The sequence below is a fragment of the Triturus cristatus genome, chromosome 10 (genome assembly GCF_964204655.1).
Source record: "Triturus cristatus chromosome 10, aTriCri1.1, whole genome shotgun sequence".
NCBI lineage: Eukaryota > Metazoa > Chordata > Amphibia > Caudata > Salamandridae > Triturus > Triturus cristatus.
In genome coordinates, this window is record NC_140593.1 from 23,271,260 (window position 1) to 23,290,805 (window position 19,546).

Here is a 19,546-nt window from a genome sequence, read left to right on the forward strand (position 1 = left end):
AAGAATGCAGCAAATTCTAAAGACAAACTATGACGTGCTATTTGAAGGAAAACATGTTATAGTTTTTGGGGATCTACTGCAGCTCACTCCAGTTAAAAGACAACCAGTATTTCATACTCTTACACATGAAGACACGAAAAAGTCGTTAGGAAGTATAGGTAATGTGAATATTTGGACATACTTTGAGTACAAAGAACTCATTACCAATATGCGGCAAGCAAATGATGAAGATTATGCAAATATTCTCAAAGATATCAGAATTGGACTACTCACAGAACATGGCAGAAAAGCTTTACAGAGTCGATTGCTATGTAATTTGTTTCCAACAGAACAAATAGTTCCAGAGAAAATATACAAGAAAATTGCGGGAAAAAATACTGTAATCTGCTCTATATTCAATCAAGGTCTTTTGAAATTGGAAAATGAAGAGATTAGAAAACTGGAAGCTGTGGATAAAATACAGCATGAAGGAATAACTATTATATTGACAAGCAAATTGACAACTAAATTGGATTCTCTAGAGAAAAACATATCAAAAACAGCTGGTTTAGAAAATATTCTTTATGTATGTATAAACTGTCTAGTAATTTTAAGACGTAATTTGGATGTAGAAAAAGGTTTAGTGAATGGAGCTATGGGTAAAGTTGTGGGTTTTGTTAATTACCAGAAAAAAGATGGAATTGAATTTTTAAAAATAAAATTTGATCAGATTGAAGAGGTTAAAGACATTAGTCGTTGTTCAGTTCGTTTCTTGCTTGTGAAAGACTTATATGTACGTAGGAAGCAGATTCCGTTTCTCTAGCATATGCTGTAACTATTCACAAATCTCAAGGATTAACTGTAGATAGTGATTTTGTAAACATTGGATCTAGTTTGTTTAAAGAAGGTATGGCATATGTTGCTTTGTCATGCGTGATAAAAATATCTGGTTTATTCATGATAGACTTTGATGAGTCAAAAGTTAGTGCTGATGCAAACTGTGTAAAGGAATATAATAGATTAAGAAGAAGCTTTGCTCCTCATTTAGGTCAGTATCCTGTGTTTGAAAAACGTGTTGTTTGTCGGAAAAGGAGAATTGAGAATATCTGTAATGAGGATGTACAGAAGAGTAAACAAATAGAGACTGATGTGATTGCAAGCAAAAAGAAAAAGGACAATGCTGAAGAGGTTGTTGGTTGTCATTTTGAAAATAGCTCTGGTGTCAACTGCTACGCTAATGTAGTGCTAAATGTTGTATTTTATCTTGAAAGTTTGAAAGAGCAGATAATACTAAATCATGAAAAAAGATTCTGTTCTCTGCTGAGTTTCCTTTATGAGAAGCTGAGTAATGATAAAAATAAATAGAAAGTCCTTCTAATGTTAGAAATCTTTTAGATGTATGTTCTGGATGTACACAGTTTACTCAAAATGTCCATCAAGATGCACAGAAATTCTTAATGTATATGCTTATGGTACTGGAAGATGAAGGGGTAGAAATAGAAAATATGTTTGGTCTCTCTTATAAATGGGAACATAGTTGTGAAAACTGTTTGAACACATGCAGCTCTAATTTTGATTCTGAAAGGTTCATATATTTAACATTACCAGAGAGTAAATCAGTGACTTTTAGTAAATTAGTTAAAGATGCAAATCACAGCATGGAATGTTCTCAATGTAAATCAGAAATGTTATCAACGTTATTCTTAAAGAAATATGTACAGTTTATAATTTTAATGATGCAACGTTGTAGAGCTGATGGAACGAAATTGAACACTTTACTAAAGAAGTTTACAGGAAATCAATTATCAATATCAGGAAAAACTTTTGTTGCAGTTGCAATAATTTTCCATGATGGACCTTCTATAACTTCTGGTCATTACACAGTTTATCTAAAATGTGAAAAAGGTGGACACTGTGTAATGATTCACAATTGATTTTCAAGCAATGTTTGCCTGCAGAATTACCAAATTCCTACTTAATTTTTCTAAAACCAAAATTTTAGATACAAATTGCAGCATCTGAAGAAACCATTATTTCAATTTTATAGGATTACCATTGGATATTTCACCAAAAAAGAATTTAAAAATTACCATTTGGCCTCATGGAAAGGTAACTGTTTCTATTGTGGACTTCTTTGACAGATATTATTTTGGTGTATGAGCTTAAGCAACAAGATTTACAGACGTTATTTATTGCAAATAGTTATTGCTCTTAGATGATATTTTTAATATATATGTTACATTTCTATCAAGGTATGTTTTACTGAGGAGAGATTCAGGGCTTTTTTAAAACAATCTTTCAGATTGTTAATTTCGAGAAAGAAAATTTAGGAAATGTAATCCTTTTTTCTAGCAATTAAAACAAAACCATTTATTTATAATTAAGTTATTTTGTTGGTCAGGTAAGTTTGAAATATCTGTATTTCTCACCCCTTCACTTTCATGCTCCCTTTTCTTCACTTCTCCTCACTCTGCTTTTCTCATTCCCCTTCTCTCTCTCTTCTTCCTTTACTGCTCTTTCGTAACTCCCTCACTCCTTCTATACTACTCCCCTAGGTTTACTGCCTCCATCACTACTTTTTCAACCATGTATCTCACCCTGTCTCCATGTTTCTCAGTCATTCTAACTGCCTTACTCCTTCTCAGTTCCTTGCTCTCTGTCTCTGTTTCTGTCTCTCTCCCTTTGTCTGTCTTACCCTTAATTTGCTTAACATCTCTGGGGAAGATTAACAAGGCCCCTGCGCCACCACTACATCACTTTTCATAACGTACTGGTGGCGCAGGGAGCTCCTCCATATTTACAAGGAGAGGAAAAGCCACCCTGCGTGACTTTTCCTCTCCACATAAATACAGCCACTTCACACGCAGCATTGTGCGTTGAAGGGGCGTTCCATGGGTGTTGTTGTGGGTGTTCCCACGCAACACACAAAGAACTAGACACATCTCCAGGTTTACGAGAAATCGTAACTCTGGAGATGCGTGTGAATGCTATGCCACCCTAGAGGTGGTGTTGCGAGGCACAACGAGGAGAAATGTTTTTATTTCTCCTCGTTTTTCCTCTTTTAGTGCGTCCTCCATTCTACAGCACGCATTGAAAGAGGAAAAAGCCTCTTTTGATTGTTTTTGTGCAGGAAGGTGTCCCTTCCTGCACAAGAACAATCTCCCCACCACGCAGGCATCCTTGAACCATGGTGCAAGGGAGCCGGCGCATGGCTGCAGTTTGTAGGCCTGCGCAGGGGAAGCATAGAGATGCGACAAAAAAATCGTATAAAAACTAGAATTAAAAATAAAGTTTAAGTGTTTGGATGTTGGTTGACTCTAAAAAGAGCAATTGTGTTAATTGAGTGTTTTTTGGTACCTATAAGTAAGTATCGATGCAGAGTCTAAAGATCAAGAGGAAGACTCTGTTCCCTTCATCTGTGAAATGTACACCGTCTACTCTATAAATGCCTTGCCAATCCCCTCACTATTTCTTCTTATTTCGTGGGAAACGAAAATTCATTCAGTACGCTCTCGGGAAGGAAACAGGCAGCATGCAGTATAGTTGTTCACGTGTATATATATATATATAGATATATATATATATATCTATATATATATATAATCTACTGGCGGTTGCCAGTAGATAGTTATAGTTAGGACCGAGTTTCCATAGGAAATCTGAAAATTCTATTTTGAATAACTTTGGCGCCGGTTGACGAATCCTCGCGAAATTTTCAAAACTAATGGGGCGCTCCGTTCAGTTCCTACCCTGAAAGTCTCGGGGTGATTCGTCAAGCGGGGGCCAAGAAAAAAGGGGGGTCCCAAATTGCGTTTTCCCCATGCATTTTTCCATAGGACCTTTAGTCGAAGGTACAGCCCGAACGGCTGAACAGAATTACTTGAAATTTGGCAGAGAGGTAGTCCTCAGGTCAGGGAGGTGCCTTTTGCAGGTCTGGTGTCAATATGTTCAGTAGTTCCTGAGAAAATAGCATTTAAAAGCATATAAATATCTATAAGCGCGCACCGTGCGCGCACCGTGCGAGCACCCTAACGTGCGTGAGCGTAATTCTGATTGGTGGTTACATGTTAGTCAACGTTCAAATCGGTCGAAATCAGGAAGTGTCGGCCACCATTTTGTTTGTTTTCAGTGCGAGAGTGAAAAAGGAATGTGGCGAACGTGAAAAGGGGGCAGGGTAGAGAGTTCCTGACCCCCTAGCCTTTGTCAGGGGGTCCCTGAAGGACCCCGAAGGCAGACATTTATTTTTTATTTTTATTTTTTTAAATCGCAGGGGTGCGCGTACCGTGCGTGCACGGTGAAAAACCAAAAAAAAAAGTAAAACGTTTTTTAATACGTACTTTATTGTAAATAAATACATAAAAAATATAATAATACATAAATAAATTAGCATTTAAAAAAAACGTACAAATTCACTGAAAAAACCATAGGTTTCACACACGTTATAGTTAGGAATTAGCAATTAAAAAACCTTGCAAATTCACTTAAAAAACCATAGGTTTCACACATGTTATAGTTAGGTGGATATTTCACTCGTAAAAAACCAATGAAATTCCCCCGTTATAGTGAGTTCAGATAACTATAACTCGCGCGACCGCCGCTCTATCACAAGGATGATGTCATCAGTGATGTCATGAGTGATGCCACTGACCATGTCATGAGTGATGTAATATGTGACGTCATGAGCAGTGGATTGTGGGCGCGCGAGTTATAGTTATCTGAACTAACTATAACGGGGGAATTTCATTGGTTTTTCACAAGTGAAATATCCACCTAACTATAACATGTGTGAAACATATGGTTTTTTAAGTGAATATATATATATATATATATATATATATATACATAAAATAAAAATACCATAGGATTGAGGTAAATTAGCCTTTCAAATTTTCTTTTAAAAAACCTTTGAAATTCACTCGATAAACCATAGGTTTTTAGGCACGTTATAGTTAGAAATTAGCATTTATAAACCATAGAAATTCACTGAAAAAAACATAGGTTTCAGGAACGTTATAGTTAGTTTGACATTTCACTCATACAAACCCATAGAAATTCTGGCTTTATAGTTAGTTCAGCTAACTATAACTCGCGCCCTCGCAATGCACTGCTGATGACGTCACATATTACATAGTTCATGACATGGTCAGTGACATCACTGATGACATCACTGAAGACATCTCAAATGACATCACTGATGACATCATCCACGTGAAAATCGGATGCACCTCCTCACACCTGAATATAACCTTTGATACACCCACTCTAAAATACAGACTACCATTTTCAATGACATCAATACCAGTTACTAAATACGCACTGACTGATTCCTAGGTCTACACACACATTCACTCATTCACCCATACCGTCACTCATAAATACAGTCACTCATCAATACAACACTATCATATGCACTCATACACCTATACAGACACTCACACACTGCCACATATCCAGAGTTACTCACACACTTAGTCAGTCAAGCAAAGAATCAATCATACTTCCATTTACTCACCTATACAGTTATACAGTTATACAGACACCACCTCACTTATTCATACAGATACTAACACTTAATTACTCTCTTATAGAATCACTGATACAAAAACACACTCACCCATGCAGCCACTCTCACAATTAATGACTCTCACATATAGTTATTTATATACACCATCATTCACATATACTGCCTTTTACATATGTAGTTACTTGCATATGTACCACTGAGACATCCATTCACTCACCAACACACCCATATACACACTCACCCACCCATACAGCTGTTTCCACATACACTCTTGAACCCATACACCCAGTGAATCACCCACTCACACACACTCAGGCAGCCAAATATATACTAGGCATGGCCTACAATTTCGTTCCATTCGCGGAAATTGCGATATTTTTGACATTTTCGCGTTCCGCGGAAAGCACGAAAATGTCAAAATTTCCGCATTCTGCAGCTCGGCGATCATTTGTTTCTTGCTCGCGCTGTAAAACAATACATTCTCGCGCTCGCGCGATCGCCTTACCTGAATCCCTGCGTTCGCCGACAAGTTTTCTTGATCCGGTCGCGTTCTCCATGAGATGTTGTATTGTTTTTAGCCATTTGCGCTGTCTCGCGACAGTTCGCGCCCGCAGTGACATCATGCGTCACGCGATCACGTCTTTCTTCTCGCGATCATGCAACGCAAGACAACTGAAAACAAGATGGCCGCGCCCCCGAGGAACCACATGGGATAAGTTGGCGAGCCGCAACCATGCAGAAAATCTCGCGAACATGCGGGAAAAAAACTTCCGCATCTTCGCGATATTTCCACGTGTTTGCGATAATTTTTAACATTTTCGCGATAATTTGCGAAAGTGGATTTCGCAAATTCCGCCCACCCCTAATAAATACTCAGGCAAGCAATCAATAACCCATACAGACACTTTACCTTCCAGAAACCCACCACACACCACTGCACCCAACAGATCCCCCTCCGCTGCTGGAGCAAAATCACCGAAGCCCAACTACATGCAAACCTCACTTTCAGCCCACCCAACGAAGCCTCCAACACCGACGACGCTGCCCACAGCCTTATACGCTGGATCGAAGACTGCGCCAACACCCTCGCTCCGCTGAAGAAACCCCCCCACAGAGACACCAGCAAGAGGGCCAGCTACTTTACCCCAGAACTCCTAGCCTCCAAGCAAACCTGCCAGAAACTAGAGAAGAAATGGCACAGCGAACAAACTCCGGAAATCTGCACAGCATACAAGGATGCCAACAGCAACCACCACCACCTCATCAGGGCCCCAAGAGAATCTCGTTCAAAGACCGCCTCGACAACAACACACACAATAGCAAGGAGCTCTTCAACATCATGAAGGAACTCTCCAACCCCAGCTCCAACACCAAGGACATCCCGCCGTCACAAGCCCTGTGTGACTCCCTCAACACTTTCTTCCATCGCAAGATAGCAGACATCCACGACAGCTTCAACACCCAGACAGACCCAACAGACAGCAATATAACAGACCCTCCGCACACCATCGAACATGACCTCCTGCTAGCCTGGGCCCACATGAGCATCGATGACACCATCAAGACCATGAGCACAATCCACTCCGGCTCTTCGTCAGATCCCTTCCCGCACCACGTCTTCAACAAAGCAAGCAGCACCATCGCACCACACCTGCGGAACGTCATCAATCTCTCCCTCGAAACCGCGACCTTCCCAGAGAGCTGGAAACATGCCGAGATCAACACCCTACTCAAAAAACCCAAGGCTGACCCAAGAGACCTCAAGAACTTCCGGCCCATCTCTCTGCTCCCCTTCCCGGCCAAGGTCATTGAGAAAATCGTCAACAGACAGCTAACCCGATACCTCTAAGAAAACATCGCTGCCACTGCCGACATCAGGACCCTGCTGGACAATGGCGAGACCACAGCACTAATCCTCCTGGACCTCTCCGCCGCCTTCGACACCATCTGCCACCACACACTACGCGCACGCCTCCATGCCACAGGGATCCGAGACACGGCGCTGGAATGCACTACCTCCTTCCTATCCAGCAGAACCCAGAGCGTCCGCCTCCCCCATTCCGGTACAAAGCATCTGATATCATCTGCGGCGTACCCCAGGGATCCTCCCTCAGCCCGACACTATTCAACATTTACATGGCCTTGTTCACACACGTCACCGGTCAGCACAACCTCAACATAATCTCCTATGCCGACGGCACTCAACTGATCCTCTCCCTCACCAAGGACCCCATCACCGCCAAAGCCAACCTCCGCGAAGGAATGAAAGCCGTTGCTGACTGGATGAAGACTAGCCATCTGAAACTGAACTCGGACAAGACGGAAGTCCTCATCCTCGGCTCCAACCCCTCAGACTAAGCCTGAAGACTGCTCTCCATAGCTACTACTATGAAAGCTTTCAATAAAGGTTGTCTTTAACCTATAACCACTAAGGGGTAGTTTGGACTGGTACAGGGTGCCCACTATTACTAGTGGACAGCATATACCAGGGCAACTTCTCACAGTTACTCACACATGAACCACTGAGATATCTAGGGGTGGGCGGAATTTGCGCAATTGCGTTACGCAAATCTCCGCGAAACGGTAAAAAATCTCCGCGAACACGCAGAAATTCCGCGAACACGCGGAATTGCTTGTTCGCGAAGGTTTTTTCCTGTTCACAATTGCTGTTTGCGTGCTCGGGGAGAAATATCTCGCGAACACGCATTTTGAGAACGCGAACAAGCAAAAAATTTCGCGAAATCGCGGAAAGCAGATTTTTGAGCAATTTCGCGTTCTCCGCGGAACGCGAAATTACGCAAATTCCGCAAATTCCGCAAATTCCGCAAGCGGAACGGAATTTGCCGCCCAGGCCTAGAGATATCCATTCACCCACCAACACACCCATACCCACACTCACCCATCCATACAGCCCTTCACAGATGTACTCTTGAACACATAGCCCCAGTGAATTACCCACTCATAAATCTATGCACGGAGTCACACCCCCACCCACACAGATACTCAGGCACCTATACAGATACTCAGACAGCCAATCAATAACCCATATTGATACTCATGTAGCTACTCACCAGCCCATGCAGCCGCTTACACACCAACTGACAGACTGATACAGACAATTAAACAGTTTACTCACTAACCCATACATTCAGTAAGACACATTTAATCACTCACTTATACAGTCAGTCATGCACCTACTAAATCACCCATTCAGACTCTTATACGCTCATTCTTCAACACACCTTTTCAAATATATATATAAATTATATTGAAACTGTACAGAAACACATAGTCACTGGATGATGTGCATCAGTGATGTCATTTGAGATGTCATCAGTGATGTCATCAGTGTTGTCAGTGACCACATCATGAATGATGTAATATGTGACATCATCAGCAGTGCATTGTGGGGGTGCAAGTTATAGTTAGCTCAACTAACTATACCGTCTGAATTTCTTTGGGTTTGTACGAGTGAAATGTCCAACTAACTATAACGTCCCTGAAAACTTTGTTTTTTGAGTGAATTTATATGGTTTTTTAAATGCTAATTTCCAACTATAACGTGCCTGAAAACTAGTGAATATATATATATTCTCTAAAAGACTTTAGATGCTAAACCAGTCTCATGGTTTATGAAGGCTGTTTCTATGCTCATCCTGCTGAGTGGATTCTACCTTCCAATTTCTTCCCGAAATTGTATTTTCCCGTCAGTCCTATGAAGTATCCGAACAGGACTTAACGCCAGATTTACTAAAATTAGGAATACAGATTTCCAAATCGCAATTAGGAAATTGGTATTCCTAATGGAGCAATGCAGAGTGGGGAGCAAATAGACTTACCTCATGAATATTAATAAGGAAGTTGGAAATTTGTGACCCATTAGGAACCAACACCGTCAGAGGGATGGTGGCCTGCTGAGGTCAGTAGACCACCATTTCTGTGATTCCTTTTAAAATAAAGCAGACTTTATTTTTCTTCTAATGCAACCCAATTTCCTTAAAGGAAAACTGGATGCATGAAAATATGAAAAAATCTAACTTTTCAGTTTCGTTTTTTTACAGTAGACAGTGGTCCATGGAACCACTGCTTGCTCTTAAAAAATATTTTGTTTACATTCTTAAAGGAGAAGGTATTTCTTGGGGACCCATTCCCCTTTGCGGAGGGGTTACCACTAGCTTTAATCTGGTGGCAAAGTATTAAAGTTTTGTGACCAGAATTTATTTGCAAAACAGTAATACATAACATATTGATTCAGTATTTGGCAGGGATACCCAAAACATGACCCTTCCAAATACTGAATCACTAACACAAATTTGTGATTTGGTAACATGTTACCAATCTCAATTTCCGCTTTTGTACATTTAAAAAAGTATTTTTGTGGTCACAAATGGCCAGATTCTGTAAATCAGGCCATTTCCAATGACTAAAATGCTTTGTAAACCTTCTTTGTACATATTGCCCATGGTGTTTTCCCCAAAATCTCTATTTTAATCAAATAAATGCACTAATAAAGAAGTCAGTTTTGAAATATCTTGGTGGTCAGAGGCAGATCTACCCAGGTAGTTTTTCCAAACATCACTCTTCGATCAAACACTGCCCTAAGTATCTCTGCGATGACTTCTTCATGAACACAACATATTCAACAAAGCCCTGCCATACCTTCCTCTTTAATACGTATTGCATGACCACAGATTTTGTCTCTTTTTGACCAAACTCTGCCACACCTACCCTGGCACTGTCCTCTGAATAGCTCCAGTTATTAACCTCATGCCCTGCCATCATGACCAAATCCTGCGACACCTATCTCTTTAATCTCACCCGTCTGCCCAGTGTAGCGTCCAACGCTCTTCAACTGGGGTGGTGTGGTCTCTACCACTGCTGTCCATCTTGTATCAATAGCACATTCATTGCCTCAAACCTAGTGCAGCAGCTCTTTCCCTGCATGCTCTGTCTACATAACTAAACTGGACAATAAAGTTACCATGTGGTGCATTGATTTGGAACCTTTATGACCTGTGACCCACCAAGCAGGCTTTAATCACAACCGCCCGTGCAACAATGAAAGTAGCAGCTCAGTCAGGACCCTATTCATTCTACTGTAGGTATTATTGCAATGTATGGTTATTTATTTGCTGTGTCCACTTTCTGTTTCTCTGTCTTCTTCCAGTTACATCATTACATGAGGGATCTTCACTTTAAAACTTCCTCTGGTGATGAAATCTACTTCGATGATCTCGGGGACCCGCCCACGCGCTTTGACATTTTTAACTGGTTTTACCATGGTCTCGGTAATTCTACAAGAATCAAAGTGGGAAGCTTCCATCTAAGCCCTTCTGGGGAGGAACAGCTCATCATTGATGACAGAGCCATTCATTGGCACCCCGACTTTAAACAGGTAATGGCTCCTGTATGATTTGGGAACAAACTTGGAAAAAAAGGTGAGAACCATATGGATGTGCAAGAATAAGAATAATAAAAGAAATTGTTGCCTACTTCTGAGTTTGTATCAGCAGGTGAACCACAACTTATCACGGTTCAGCTGCCCCACTTAACTCACAATCCCGTAGCACCACTGGAATGTCACTTTTTTATGCTCCGGTGGCGCTCTATGCAAGCCCTTATTTAGACGGCTGCGCTAAGCCACTTCACATGGATTAACACAGCCTTGCTAATCTGGCCCTCTGCAACACAGTTTTCTGCAGCAAAGGGACGTGCAATGGGTGTTGCTGTGGGTGTTCCCAGTAACACCCATGGCTTTTTGACACTGCCCCAGATTTACAAGGATCTGTAAACCTGAGTCAACAGATTTACAGAGCCTTGTAAATCTAGAGCAGTGTCAAAAAGTCATGGGTTTTTCTGGGAACGCACACATCAGCACCCATTGCATGTCCCTTGGGACCACTGCCTGCCCTTAAAAATGTTTTTGCTCCCATTCACAAGGGGGAAGGGGTCCCCTTACTGTTTGCGACTGGCTAACCACCTACTTGAATTAGGCAGTAAACTGCTAATGTTTTGCAGTTGCAAAACAATTGTACATCCCCCTATGACCCGCTATTAAGAAGGGTCACCCTTGGCATGCCCCTTCCTAATAGCGATTACCAAACCCTATTTTCCAAGTCAGAAATATGTTACTGACTTGCAAAATAGGGTTGGCACATGGCAAAAGCTGTTTTAGTGGTGGCAAACAGGCTGAATCTCCATTTACATAAGCTAATAATGGTCGTGCATGTGCCCCAACTTCTTTTCCTTGCAAATTACTCTTTCAATGTGCCATTTGTGACTGCATCCAGATACACTTAATTACTTAATTATAAGCTTCAACTATGACTTTTAATTCTTTCCTCATATTTGTGAAACAATTGCTGGGCTATATCTTTAACTGTCAATGTTTTGTTTTATACCAAAGATCCAAAGATTTTATGGGTGCAGGGAGAGTCTAGGTCAGGATGAGTCTGCGCAGTTGTTTTGCAGAGATTCACCCAAGGAACCAGAACCTCAAATGTTTTGGAAACAACAAATTCTGTCAGTCGGAGATTTGGACTCTTAGAGACTGAGACTGCATGAGAATCAGCCTCTTCCTGTTTCTCTATAATGTTGGCTTTAGATGATGTAGCCTGGTGACTCATCACTGAGAGCATGAGGAAAAGGTCCAGCAACAATCCTTTGCCCCACATGACTGGAAGTGGCAGCTTTATTTTCTGTGCATTCTCTAGGATAGGAGGTGTTGGTGGGACTGCTCACTGGCACATCAGGGTAGAAGTCTTACAGATTAAATACTGAGCTGCAGTAGTCTGGTTGGCTTCTCACAAGATCTGAGTGGACTGAGGCAATGTGGCTCCATGCCTCAAAGACCAGTCAGCAAATCATCATTACACTCACAATGTTAAGCTGAGCATCTGGCTTGGATGCCAGGCAACAGTCTTCTCCAAATAAAACAGGGTGACTAGCCGTGTGGGGCTATCAAACACAAACAATCACTACTGCACTTTGGAATAGAGATTCATGTTATGATATGTAATGATAAGGTTTTGTTATGCTATGTTAAGTTATGTTCATTTGTATAGTGCAATAATCACCCTTGAGGGTACTGAGGCACTTGAGCAGGCATGTAGGCCTGTAGTCCCTGTGGTGTTATTCAAAGAATAAATAAATACAAAAAAGGGGGTATGTGTTCCTAGAGGAAAAAACAATGTCTAATATAAAGTGTAGGTGGAAATTATTCAGTTAAGGAGATGATCTTCCTAAATGGAAGATTGAGCCCTCAAATACCCAACTGGGTACCATGCTTCATCATAGGGCTTTGTTCCTCATGGGTCCGGTGCTACAATGGCCCGACTAGAGGGCTCTTTGAAAGAGATCTTCTCTTTAAGCTGTATAGGTGAGTGGAGGTCTGTAAATCTAGGGTAGAGTGTATGTGGAGAGAACTGTGATTAAAACTACCAAAGAAAATCAAGAAAGGCATTCAAAGAGCTAGGTCTTCAGTCTCTTGCGGAACTCAAGTAGTGAGAAGGAGGCTCTGATGTGATGAGGGAGGTTGGTCAATGTTTTTGTGCGATGTAAGAGATTGAGGGACCTTCTGCTCTGCTTTTACGGCTATGCGTGGTGCGTGCAAGTAAGAGTGAAGTAAAGCAGAGTTGTTTGGCGGGCTGGTGGAAGTGTATGTGACTTTTGAAGTAAGTTGGTCCAGTATAGTTTAAAAGTCTTTGTATGTGTGCATGAGAAGTTTGAATTGGCTGTGCATGAGAAGCCAGTGAAGCTCTTCGAGGTGAGGTGTGATGTGAAAGCAGTGTGAGAGGTTACGTTTCAGTCTTGCAGTAGTGTTCTGGATGATCTGGAATCTGTGTATAATTTATATGGAGATTCTGACGTATAGTGCTTTGTCATAGTCTAGCAGCTAGTAAAGCCAGCTAGCAAAGTGTTCTTGAGCAACTGTCCTTCTGGTGTTCTGGGGAAGCACCTTGAAGTCTTTCATAGTATACGTAGGATGTGGAAGCAGGAGGCACTGACTGCATTGACTTGTGCCATCATTGTGTCCTCTAGGATGACCACCAGGTTTTTTGCATGGTGGGTGGATGTTGGTACTAGCTCCAATGGTCACAAGCTGGAGCCCCATGAAAAGTTCTTGTTTCCAAAGACCAGAACTTCTGTCTTGTTGGAGATGAGCTTAAGACAGATGGTTTGTATCCATTCTGCTACCATGGTCATGCATTTCGTAAAGTTGATTCTGGTAGCAGTTGTTTTGTCCATTAGGCAGAGGGTGAGTTGGGGGTCATCGTCACAGGAGATGATGGTGATGTCTTGGGAATGGATGATGTTGGTGAGCAGTGTCATGCAGATGTTGAACTGGGTAGGGCTGAGGTACTGTCCGTGAGGGATTCTGCAGATCAGGTTCTTGGTTTCTGATATGAAAGAGGCAGTCTGACCCTTTGTGTTCTTCTTGTGAGGAAGGAGCAGATTCAGGTAATCGTGGATTCTTGGATGACAATCGTATGGAGTCTTCTGATGAGCTTGGTGTGGGAGACAGTACCAAAAGCTATGGAGAGGTCAAGAAGAATGAGGACTGCTGTGTTTCCTCAGTCCAGGATGGTCTGGATGTCATTGATGGGAGCCATGAGTGCTTGGTTCTGTGGTTCTTCTTGAGTCCTGATTGGGAATTGTGGTGATGCTCGAGGTGGGTTGAGAGTTGCTTGTTGATGCCTTTCTTTTGCAGCAATGCTCAGCCACTAGGCTAGATAGTTGCATCAATTTTCTTTTTCTTGATGAGCTGTTCTGGTGAAAAAGCCAGTTTGACTTGGCTGGCTCAGCTACAGACACTGGGACCAATTCATCTGGAGAAGGCAGAAAAGCAGAGAAGCCATTTTATCTGTGGTAGGAGATTATCAGGCCTGTGTTGTAGAAAAGAGGTTGAAGAATTCCCGAGGTAATACACTGGACACAGGAAGACTATTAAATGTAGATGTATTCTTCTCGAAGATCCCATCCAACCTCCAAGGTAGCAGCCTCAACTGACCACCTCAAGAGTCTTCAAGTTAATGCATTTCATCACTATCCCAACTGTAACATTCTACATTGACAACTATAACATTCTACTATGACATGGGGATAAGAAAGCATGACAGCAAGAGTGGTGAGCACATCACACACTTCCCTCCCTTAATAAAATATAATTGTATAGCAAGAAAATGAACAAACATAAAAACATAAGAGAGGTATTTAATCATAATCATCAAGATAACTAGGAAGTTTACAAAACCTAAAAGAGCTAGGAGTGTTACTCATAAACCTGGTGTCTTTATCCATTTTGGAGAAGAAGTGTTGTTGCATTTGCTTGCATTAAATCTCCCATAGAGTTTTCCCTTCACCACCACAACTTTGTTAAGGTTCCAAATACGATGGTCTTGAGTTTTAATAGCATTATTGAACACTTTGATAACCATTAAAGGCTTCATGAACTGAAAAAAAGAACTACCATCAAGACCAGGACGCTTAATCATAACCCAATCTCCTACATTCATCACAGGTTTTTTTTGCAGCTTTGCTTATATAAAAATATTTTTTCCTTTCAGTGGCTTTTCTCTCTTCCCTCTGATATACATCGCTACCATCACACACACATTCTTTTCCTTTGGCCAATTCATACTTGTTGACTCAGTCAGTCAGTCAGTCAAGATAGCTTTATTCGATTTCAAATTTAAAATCATAAAAGCGACACACAAATGCATACATGTTAAAAACTGAAATAGAAATCGAAATAGATAATAGCTCAAAGTACATCATAGTCGGGGTAACCAACATAAAAGCAAACTCTGGACTTAATTCATCGACAATCTGCAGCGAATGGCAAATTTTAAAAACTTGGATAAGGCATTGATAGTTGTTTCATCTTGTAATAAAAGCAGTTTTAAAAAAGCAGGTCTACACTGCCTTATACCCCAAGTCTTTAGGAGGGGAATCAAATATTTCCTTCTTCCCCATGTATAAAATTTGCAGAAAAGAATACACTGTATTTGCGATTGCATTGCAAGATCATCACATGGGCAATTAATTAGATTTTGGGACCAATCATTTCTATCTGGGAAAGTTATCAACCGATAATAGGACCCGACTCTCAAACAGGCTAACAGCATTCTGTCGTAGCTGGAATAATCAGGAGACAAAAATAGCTGTAGGCCACGGGCCTGTAAAAGTAAATTGTGTTGGGATACAAATATCTTACTTTTCTCTTCACGCTATCGTCTACTTTCCAGGAAGTCAAGGCAACATTTTTTAAAGGCCTTCCTGGAAATCGAGGTTAGGGAACAAGGATTATCAAAAAAGGTTGAATGTCCCATGTTGATCATAAACTCTTTTACATAGCCAATCCAGGGGATGTCCTTGCATCTCTCTAATTTAAAACAATACGTCAAAATAGTTCTATTAAAAACAGTTTCCTCTGTAGTCCATATCTTGTGCCATAGCAATAAGGGACTAACTTTGATTAGATCAGAAATGTAAACCAAATCTAATTCCTTATGGCAGATAAATGTGGAGGTCGAGTTGGGAACCGCTAACAAATAACGCAGGAAAGAATTTTCTTTTACTTGAATCTCCTGACAGTCAGCGATACCCCATAAGCCAGAACCGTATAATGCAGTTGAAACACATTTGGAATTATAAATATCCATTAAGATACGGACAGGCCTACCCCCCAACTTATTGGCGAACTGTTTTATTGCACCTAATGCACAAGCAAAAGCAAGGTTCCTACTCCTAGTCGCTGCTTTCCAGGTACCTTTTTCATTAAAAACAATCCCCAGGTATGAAAAAGTACTTGTAAGTCCTATCTTAGACTTTTCAATAAAAATATTACAAGGAAGTTTTTTCTTCGAAGAGCAGCACATGGAAAATGTTTTCCCTATGTTTATTTTTAGGCCTCATAAAAGATGAGAAACAAGTTAAAGCTTTTTGGAGGCCCATTTGGGTTCTAGCCATGATGACTGCGTCATCCGCATAAAGTAAAATGGGAACCGCCATGCCATCAATTTGAGGGTAATCTAATTTTTGTGTAATTAAAAATTCCGCCACACCATTTATATATAGATTAAAAAGGAATGGTGCCAGGATGCACCCCTGTCGGACCCCTTTCATTATTGGGAACTTATTAGAGCATTCTCCTTTTTTACCAAAACGTACTTTTGCCCCAGCCCCCCTGTATAATTATTTAATAAAATTAAGAATGTTTGAGTCGATACCCAAGCCTATCAAAGTGTTCCATAATACCTCATGATTCAGACAATCAAAAGCTGAACTTAAATCACTGAACGTCATAAAAAGGTTACCCTTTTTTGCGGTCATATATTTACCAGTAATTAGAGCTAAATTTAGTCCTTGTTCGATTGTACCTAAACCTGCCTTAAAACCATATTGGAACTTAGAGAGAACATTGTTTTCCTCAGCCCAGGAGTGCAATCTATTTAAAATAACTCTACCTGCCACTTTCATCAAGGAATCAAGTAGGGAGATAGGCCTATAACATTTGGGATCATTTCGATCTCCCTTTTTAAAGATAGGCACGACTATGGCTTCCTGCCAAGTCGATGGAAATCCCACGATATTAAAACTGTTTTACGCATTGGTCAACAAGGGGGTCCATAGAGAAATTGTATCTTTATATATATCTATAGGGACGCCATCAGGACCGGGAGCTTTATTCCTTGAACTTTCGAGTAAAGCTAATTCTACTTCAGAGGCGGAGAAAAAGATGCTCAAAGGAAATAGAGCGGGAGGAGAAGGCTCAGTAAAAAGCTGGTAATTTTGAAGGTTTAAATCTGTAATAGGCAAAACATCTTCTTTATAAAGCTCGGTAAAATGTTCCACCCAGGTTGGTCCTTCATTTGCGAACTCTACCTTATCAAATTTTCTGTCTACAAAGAAGGGAGCATTTACTGCTTTCCAAAAAGCAGTGCTATCTCTCAACAAGCTGGCTTTTACTAGAGTATCCCACGCATTCTCCTTCAGCTCCTGTTTCCGTTTGTTCAGGGAAGTTTTATACGCTGCTCTCGCAGCTCTAACTGCTAACAGATCTTTCGGTGTTTTCTTTAGGATCTGTTTTAGATGGGAGTATGCTTTGGTACAATCTGAATTAAACCATCCCTCAGCTTTTTCTCTCGCCCCTGCTCGACGTGTTCCTGTCAGCTTTTCCCCAATATACAATGCAATCTGGTTAAAAGCATTTACAGTCATACCCGGATCAGGATTTTCCTCTAGACAGATCTTAATATTATTGTATTGATCCACAATTAAACTCTGGAGAGAGTTTGTAGTGTCAACTTTGTTCCATTTTATGGCATAACCATTTTGTCTCGCCAATGAGCAACCATGGCGATACAAATTTTCAACTACATTGGTTCCTGATCTAATACTCGCCTCAATATCAAAGGTTGTGCAGATCGGGAAATGATCGCTCAACACGATGTCCAATGTTTTGAACGACAGGACATTATGGTGATAAAAAGTAGAAACCAGGGTATAGTCTATAACAGACTGGAGGCCACGCCCATTAAAAGTAGTTTGGAATAAAACCGGGGGGCTGCAAAGTTCATTTACGAAACCCAAGTTCCAGTCAGAAGTTAGACTATTAAACAAATTTCCCAAGGAAGTATGCTCAAAATGTGTACATGGTTCACCGATTTGGTTGACCATACCACATATGCCCAAGTTACTATGAGGGCATAGGTGGCAATTAAAATCACCCGTCAAGATGATGCAAATGTCATTATGTCTTGGATTAATGCTAGAAGAACAAATACAGTTGTTTAAATCTTCAAAGACTTTGTAATGTTCTTCCTTTGGGATATTGTTATATAAGTTGACTAGAATAATGAGTCGATTTCCTCCTGCTGTTAGACTAAGAACCTGGAAACTATTATGCCCCCGTGTAGTCTGTTGCTTTATAGACAAGTTGACTGTGTTAGAAATATAAGTACAAAGGCCCCCAGAGCTCCTGCCTCTCCTTGACTGGGTAGCAGGAGTAAAATATGTCCGATATCCTGCAAGATGAATCTCGGTCTGTTCCCAGCACTCCTGAAGACAGATAATATCATTTTTCTCAATTAAATCACGAAAAATGGGGGTCATTCACCTTGTTTGATAAGCCCGCTATATTCCATGATAGAAGAGTCAACTCCCCCCTTTCAGCTACTCCTCGACATTTTAAATCATAGGAATAGTCAACACAATAATTTGTTTCAATCGATGGAGAAATACTTTCGATTTCTCTCTCCATAATAATTTGGGAATATCGTAAGTTTATTGCAGTTTCTAGTTCCAAAACGGGATGTATTACCTGCTCTAATTTATCTGAATTTTCATTAAAAAATGAAGTAGCTATTGAAGTTACTAATGGGGTTACTGGTGACTGATTGGCCCTGCCCTCATCAATATCCCTTGAAGAGCCAATAGCCCAGTGGTTAGAGTTATTATACAATTTATTTGGACTAAGACAGTATTCATTGAAACTCCGATCATTCCAATAGAGTCAATCCACCATCTCCAAGCTATTAAATCTATTGGAGGTTGGTATTCCTCTCCAGGTATCCCTGGATATTTGATCCCTAATGGGTTGCCTTTCCCAAAACCTTTTAGCCGCTCCACTAGCTTGAGTGCCCACAGTCGCCCAATTTTCATCATAATAAAATGGATGAGGATAAAATCTAGGTGGATAGAAAAAAGAAAGTCGTTTAGTTTCAATGCCCGCATCATTAGATTGGGTATCCAAAGAGCAGATATAATCAACCGTGGCTGGGTCATCGAAATTGACCAGAACACAGTCACCTTGTGTTAATTTTCTTTCTGGCTTTCTTTCTTTTTAACTCAACAAGGCCCCAAACTGGTATTGGGTACTCTACCACAAAATAATAAAAATTGAGTTTTTCCAGTGGTGCCATGAAGTGTAAGCCTGTACTCCTCAACTTTCTTAAGAACCACATTCTTCCACTTCAATGACAATGACTTAGCTAATGTAATGGTCTCCTTAAGCACTCTGGTGAATCTCTCAACCATCCC

General features: G+C 40.8%; 1 protein-coding gene across 1 annotated transcript in view; it reads left to right on the forward strand.

The window, feature by feature from the left end:
* Positions 1 to 19,546, forward strand: part of LOC146788738 (vomeronasal type-2 receptor 26-like) — a 634,528-nt gene that overhangs the window by 410,312 nt on the left and 204,670 nt on the right. The window contains exon 4 of the mRNA XM_085630957.1: positions 10,671 to 10,898. Coding sequence (XP_085487083.1) covers positions 10,671 to 10,898 — 228 coding nt within the window. The remainder of the gene's footprint in view (positions 1 to 10,670; positions 10,899 to 19,546) is intronic.